At 49.0% G+C, this 7,500-nt stretch overlaps 2 protein-coding genes across 2 annotated transcripts in view; one reads left to right on the top strand and one right to left on the bottom strand.

Annotated features, from left to right (window-relative positions):
• LOC306822524 (dihydropyridine-sensitive L-type skeletal muscle calcium channel subunit alpha-1-like) overlaps nt 1-3,023 on the top strand; it is a 48,422-nt gene extending 45,399 nt beyond the window's left edge. Inside the window, exons 41-42 of the mRNA XM_079341610.1 lie at nt 2,627-2,745; nt 2,922-3,023. Of these exons, the coding sequence (XP_079197736.1) occupies nt 2,627-2,745; nt 2,922-2,931 (129 nt within the window). The 3' untranslated portion in view covers nt 2,932-3,023. The remainder of the gene's footprint in view (nt 1-2,626; nt 2,746-2,921) is intronic.
• An 847-nt stretch (nt 3,024-3,870) lies between these two features.
• Nucleotides 3,871-7,500, bottom strand: part of optc (opticin) — a gene marked incomplete at its 5' end in the record, with an annotated part of 19,930 nt that continues 16,300 nt past the window's right edge. The window contains 3 exons of the mRNA XM_079342484.1: nt 3,871-4,044; nt 4,324-4,419; nt 7,136-7,375. Of these exons, the coding sequence (XP_079198610.1) occupies nt 3,877-4,044; nt 4,324-4,419; nt 7,136-7,375 (504 nt within the window). The 3' untranslated portion in view covers nt 3,871-3,876. The remainder of the gene's footprint in view (nt 4,045-4,323; nt 4,420-7,135; nt 7,376-7,500) is intronic.

Below are 7,500 nucleotides of genomic sequence, written 5' to 3'. Positions count from 1 at the left end.
CACCTGTATAACACCTGTATCACACCTGTATCACACCTAACAGCTGTATCACAGCTGTATCACACCTGTATCACACCTAACAGCTGTATCACACCTGTATCACACCTGTATCACACCTAACAGCTGCATCACACCTGTATCACACCTGTATCACACCTAACAGCTGAATCACACCTGTATCACACCTGTATCACACCTAACAGCTGAATCACACCTGTATCACACCTGTATCACACCTGTATCACACCTGTATCACACCTAACAGCTGTATCACACCTGTATCACACCTGTATCACACCTGTATCACACCTAACAGCTGCATCACACCTGTATCACACCTGTATCACACCTAACAGCTGAATCACACCTGTATCACACCTGTATCACACCTAACAGCTGAATCACACCTGTATCACACCTGTATCACACCTAAAAGCTGTATCACACCTGTATCACACCTAACAGCTGTATCACACCTGTATCACACCTGTATCACACCTGTATCACACCTAACAGCTGTATCACACCTGTATCACACCTAACAGCTGTATCACACCTGTATCACACCTAAAAGCTGTATCACACCTGTATCACACCTAACAGCTGTATCACACCTGTATCACACCTGTATCACACCTGTATCACACTTAACAGCTGTATCACACCTGTATCACACCTGTATCACACCTAACACCTGTATCACACCTGTATCACACCTAACACCTGTATCACACCTGTATCACACCTGTATCACACCTAACAGCTGTATCACACCTGTATCACACCTGTAACACACCTAACACCTGTATCACACCTGTATCACACCTGTATCACACCTGTAACACACCTAACACCTGTATCACACCTGTATCACACGTGTATCACACCTAACAGCTGTATCACACCTGTATCTCACCTGTATCACACGTAACAGCTGTATCACACCTGTATCACACCTGTATCACACCTAACAGCTGTATCACACCTGTATCACACCTGTATCACACCTGTATCACACCTGTATCACACCTAACAGCTGTATCACACCTGTATCACACCTAACAGCTGTATCACACCTGTATCACACCTAAAAGCTGTATCACACCTGTATCACACCTAACAGCTGTATCACACCTGTATCACACCTGTATCACACCTGTATCACACTTAACAGCTGTATCACACCTGTATCACACCTGTATCACACCTAACACCTGTATCACACCTGTATCACACCTGTATCACACCTAACACCTGTATCACACCTGTATCACACCTGTATCACACCTAACAGCTGTATCACACCTGTATCACACCTGTAACACACCTAACACCTGTATCACACCTGTATCACACCTGTATCACACCTGTAACACACCTAACACCTGTATCACACCTGTATCACACCTAACAGCTGTATCACACCTGTATCTCACCTGTATCACACGTAACAGCTGTATCACACCTGTATCACACCTGTATCACACATAACAGCTGTATCACACCTGTATCACACCTGTATCTCACCTGTATCACACGTAACAGCTGTATCACACCTGTATCACACCTGTATCACACCTGTATCACACCTAACAGCTGTATCACACCTGTATCACACCTGTATCACACCTGTATCACACCTAACAGCTGTATCACACCTGTATCACACCTGTATCACACCTGTATCACATCTAACAGCTGTATCACACCTGTATCACACCTGTATCTCACCTGTATCACACGTAACAGCTGTATCACACCTGTATCACACCTGTATCACACCTAACAGCTGTATCACACCTGTATCACACCTGTATCACACCTAACACCTGTATCACACCTGTATCACACCTGTATCTCACCTGTATCACACCTGTATCACACCTAACAGTTGTATCACACCTGTATCACACCTGTATCAAACCTAACAGCTGTATCACACCTGTATCACACCTGTATCACACCTGTATCACACCTAACACCTGTATCACACCTGTATCACACCTAACACCTGTATCACACCTGTATCACACCTGTATCATATATGTATCACACCTGTATCACACCTAACACTTGTATCACACCTGTATCATATATGTATCACACCTGTATCACACCTAACACTTGTATCACACCTAACACTTGTATCACACCTGTATCATATATGTATCACACCTGTATCACACCTGTATCATATATGTATCACACCTGTCTTTTGTCTATATTGTATAACACCTGTATAACATCTGGTTCATACCATATTCTATCACATCTAACACCTGTATCACACCTGTTTCATATATGTATCACACCTGTATCACACCTGTATCATATATGTATCACACCTGTATCATATATGTATCACACCTGTATCACACCTGTTTCATATATGTATCACACCTGTATCATACCTGTCTATTGTCTGTATTGTATAACACCTGTATCATCCCAGTCTAACTGCTAACCCTAACAGCTATATAGTTTCACACCTGTCTAACAAATGTCTGATACCTCTCTTATACTTGTCCACACCTGTCCAACACCTGTGTATGGCTATCTAACACCTGAGACACAGTTGTATCACACCAGTACCATACCTGTCTAACACCTGTACATTTTTTCACAGAGGCAGGGCAGTCTGTTTGGGAACTCTGAGCCGTTTCCTGGAGACACCAGCCAGGACACAAACCAGAGGCCCCTGCAGATGACTGAAGGAAACCCCAACAACAGCACACAACATGACAGGTGTGTGTCTGTGTGTGTGTGTGTGTGTGTGTGTGTGTGTGTGTGTGTGTGTCTGTGTGTGTGTGTGTGTGTGTGTGTGTGTGTGTGTGTGTGTGTGTGTGTGTGTGTGTGTGAGAGAGAGAGTTTGTGTGTTTACAGGTATTTTGTGCTCTGACTCTTCTTCTTGTTTTTTTTAGTCTTTATTAAAGTGTGAGAAGCTGACCTCTGATTGGACAACCTGATGGATATGAACACTTCCTGTTGACATATTTTAAATAAAAATCTCTGTTGTGCCCTTTTGTCTGCTCGTTATTTCATGTTTACATTTGTTCCAAATCATGTTTGTGTTTAATGAAACCATGAACTTCTGTTTGGGTGAGCCTCAGTGGTTTACCGACCAACAGGAAGATCCTACTCTGAGCCACACCTTCTCACCTGCTGAAGGTATCAATGTCGGGGGGGCGGGACTTTAACAGAAGGCTGAATGTTGACTGACATCCTGATTCTTTGCTTCTCTGTGTCTCCTTCAGGTGTCCCCCTACTGTCCCCTTCTGTGTCTCCTTTAGGTGTCCCCCCTACTGTCCCCTCCTGTGTCTCCTTCAGGTGTCCCCCCCTACTGTCCCCTTCTGTGTCTCCTTCAGGTGTCCCCCCCTACTGTCCCCTCCTGTGTCTCCTTCAGGTGTCCCCCCTACTGTCCCCTCCTGTGTCTCCTTCAGGTGTCCCCCCTACTGTCCCCTCCTGTGTCTCCTTCAGGTGTCCCCACCTACTGTCCCCTCCTGTGTCTCCTTCAGGTGTCCCCACCTACTGTCCCCTGCTGTGTCTCCTTTAGGTGTCCCCCCTAATGTACCCTCCTGTGTCTCCTTCAGGTGTCCCTCCCCTACTGTCCCCTGCTGTGTCCCCCCTGGTGTCCCCCCTCACTCTTCTCAGGTGTGTTTGTGGGAAAGTAAACGAGTCTTTTAAAAGCTGTTTATTTTTATTGTCTTCTATAAATCAGGTTAAACAGTGAAACAGCTTTTTACTTCTGTCATGTTCGTCTCATCGTTACATCATCATGTGAAGTAGGAGGAGTTCATCATGTCCCACCCACAGGTAGGCGGGGCAGGAGGAGTTCATCATGTCCCACCCACAGGTAGGCGGGGCAGGAGGAGTTCATCATGTCCCACCCACAGGTAGGCGGGGCAGGCAGATGTAGGCGGAGGGGAACAGGTTAAGCTCGAGTGGGTTTCCATCCAGACGGATGTCCTCCAGATTTCTGCGAATGAAGGTTCTGTCGTGTCGGGGACAGAAGGTGTCGTCGTGCAGAGACTGGATGTTGTTTTTCTGATCGAGACAGAAGAAGTCAGAAAACGATTCATCCAATTAAAAGCAGCTAAGATTCATAAGATTCAGGATCATACAATAACAAACACAGAGAAAACAATACAGAGGTGTGTGTGTGTGTGTGTGTGTGTGTGTGTGTGTGTGTGTGTGTATGTGTGTGTGTGTGTGTGTGTGTGTGTGTGTGTGTGTGTGTGTGTGTGTGTGTGTGTGTGTGTGTGTGTGTGTGTGTGTGTGTGTATCACCCTGCCCCTCCTGGTCCATCAGCCTGAGTGACCCTACCTGTAGGTGTAGCACTCGGAGGCTCAGAGGAAGGGGTGTGGGGATATAATCCAGATTATTGTAGGACAGATAAAGGCGCTCCAGCTGACTCAGATCCTGCAGTGTGAAAAGACAGTGTAATACCAGAGAGTGTCCTCCAGAGGGAGTGCTTGTGCAGAGTAACACGAATACACGGTGGATGAAAAAATATAATGATATATTAAATGAGATTTATTAACCTCTCTGACGCATCAGTTTCACAACAGAATCTTTAAAGTTGTATTAATGTTTTAGGACATTTACAGAGAGCCAATCAGAGTCCAGGATTCTGTAAAATGAGATATTCTGCAACTCAGTAAATCCTGCTTTAATCTGAGCATGCTCAGTTTATACAACCTGTATAACACACCTGACAGAGCTCCTCCTCCTAACACACCTGACAGAGCTCCTCCTCCTAACACACCTGACAGAGCTCCTCCTCCTCCTAACACACCTGACAGAGCTCCTCCTCCTCCTAACACACCTGACAGAGCTCCTCCTCCTCCTAACACACCTGACAGAGCTCCTCCTCCTAACACACCTGACAGAGCACCTCCTCCTAACACACCTGACAGAGCTCCTCCTCCTAACACACCTGACAGAGCTCCTCCTCCTAACACACCTGACAGAGCACCTCCTCCTAACACACCTGACAGAGCTCCTCCTCCTCCTAACACACCTGACAGAGCTCCTCCTCCTAACACACCTGACAGAGCTCCTCCTCCTCCTAACACACCTGACAGAGCTCCTCCTCCTAACACACCTGACAGAGCTCCTCCTCCTAACACACCTGACAGAGCTCCTCCTTCTCCTCCTCCTAACACACCTGACAGAGCTCCTCCTCCTCCAAACACACCTGACAGAGCTCCTCCTCCTAACACACCTGACAGAGCTCCTCCTCCTCCTCCCCCTAACACACCTGACAGAGCTCCTCCTCCTAACACACCTGACAGAGCTCCTCCTCCTCCTCCTCCTAACACACCTGACAGAGCTCCTCCTCCTCCTCCTCCTAACACACCTGACAGAGCTCCTCCTCCTAACACACCTGACAGAGCACCTCCTCCTCCTAACACACCTGACAGAGCTCCTCCTCCTAACACACCTGACAGAGCACCTCCTCCTCCTAACACACCTGACAGAGCTCCTCCTCCTAACACACCTGACAGAGCACCTCCTCCTCCTAACACACCTGACAGAGCTCCTCCTCCTAACACACCTGACAGAGCTCCTCCTCCTAACACACCTGACAGAGCTCCTCCTCCTAACACACCTGACAGAGCACCTCCTCCTAACACACCTGACAGAGCTCCTCCTCCTCCTAACACACCTGACAGAGTTCCTCCTCCTAACACACCTGACAGAGCTCCTCCTCCTCCTCCCCCTAACACACCTGACAGAGCTCCTCCTCCTAACACACCTGACAGAGCACCTCCTCCTAACACACCTGACAGAGCTCCTCCTCCTCCTCCTCTTAACACACCTGACAGAGCTCCTCCTCCTCCTCCTCCTCCTAACACACCTGACAGAGCTCCTCCTCCTAACACACCTGACAGAGCACCTCCTCCTAACACACCTGACAGAGCTCCTCCTCCTCCTAACACACCTGACAGAGTTCCTCCTCCTAACACACCTGACAGAGCTCCTCCTCCTCCTCCCCCTAACACACCTGACAGAGCTCCTCCTCCTAACACACCTGACAGAGCACCTCCTCCTAACACACCTGACAGAGCTCCTCCTCCTCCTCCTCTTAACACACCTGACAGAGCTCCTCCTCCTCCTCCTCCTCCTAACACACCTGACAGAGCTCCTCCTCCTAACACACCTGACAGAGCACCTCCTCCTCCTAACACACCTGACAGAGCTCCTCCTCCTAACACACCTGACAGAGCTCCTCCTCCTCCTAACACACCTGACAGAGCTCCTCCTCCTAACACACCTGACAGAGCTCCTCCTCCTCCTAACACACCTGACAGAGCTCCTCCTCCTAACACACCTGACAGAGCTCCTCCTCCTCCTAACACACCTGACAGAGCTCCTCCTCCTCCTAACACACCTGACAGAGCACCTCCTCCTCCTAACACACCTGACAGAGCTCCTCCTCCTAACACACCTGACAGAGCACCTCCTCCTAACACACCTGACAGAGCTCCTCCTCCTCCTAACACACCTGACAGAGCTCCTCCTCCTCCTAACACACCTGACAGAGCTCCTCCTCCTCCTCCTCTTAACACACCTGACAGAGCTCCTCCTCCTCCTCCTCCTCCTAACACACCTGACAGAGCTCCTCCTCCTAACACACCTGACAGAGCACCTCCTCCTCCTAACACACCTGACAGAGCTCCTCCTCCTAACACACCTGACAGAGCTCCTCCTCCTCCTAACACACCTGACAGAGCTCCTCCTCCTAACACACCTGACAGAGCTCCTCCTCCTCCTAACACACCTGACAGAGCTCCTCCTCCTAACACACCTGACAGAGCTCCTCCTCCTCCTAACACACCTGACAGAGCTCCTCCTCCTCCTAACACACCTGACAGAGCACCTCCTCCTCCTAACACACCTGACAGAGCTCCTCCTCCTAACACACCTGACAGAGCACCTCCTCCTAACACACCTGACAGAGCTCCTCCTCCTCCTAACACACCTGACAGAGCTCCTCCTCCTCCTAACACACCTGACAGAGCTCCTCCTCCTCCTAACACACCTGACAGAGCTCCTCCTCCTCCTAACACACCTGACAGAGCTGCTCCTCCTCCTAACACACCTGACAGAGCACCTCCTCCTGCATATTTACCTTGAAGGCCTCAGCATGCAGCCCTCGGCTGCTCAGCTGGTTGTTCCTCACGTCGATGAGCTTCAGGGAGCGAGGCAGCTCAGGTAGAACCTTCAGGTTATTATCAGCTAACAGTAAGTCCTCCAGGTGAGACAGAGACACAAACACGTCCTCATCAATCCCCGAGATCTTGTTCCCCGACAGGTCGATGGACTGCAGACGCTCTGAAAACACAAACACCACATATACCTGGTCACATGTCTCACAGGTGAGTCAGAGTTAATTATATAACAGCAGGTCTGTACAGGTGAGTCAGAGTTAATTATATAACAGCAGGTCTGTACAGGTGAGTCAGAGTTAATTATATAACAGCAGGTCTGTACAGG

This window comes from Symphodus melops (genome assembly GCF_947650265.1).
Source record: "Symphodus melops genome assembly, chromosome: 4".
In the NCBI taxonomy this organism is placed as follows: Eukaryota; Metazoa; Chordata; class Actinopteri; order Labriformes; family Labridae; genus Symphodus; species Symphodus melops.
The sequence above is the reverse complement of the archived record's forward strand: the minus strand, read 5'-3'. Positions and strand labels throughout refer to the sequence as shown.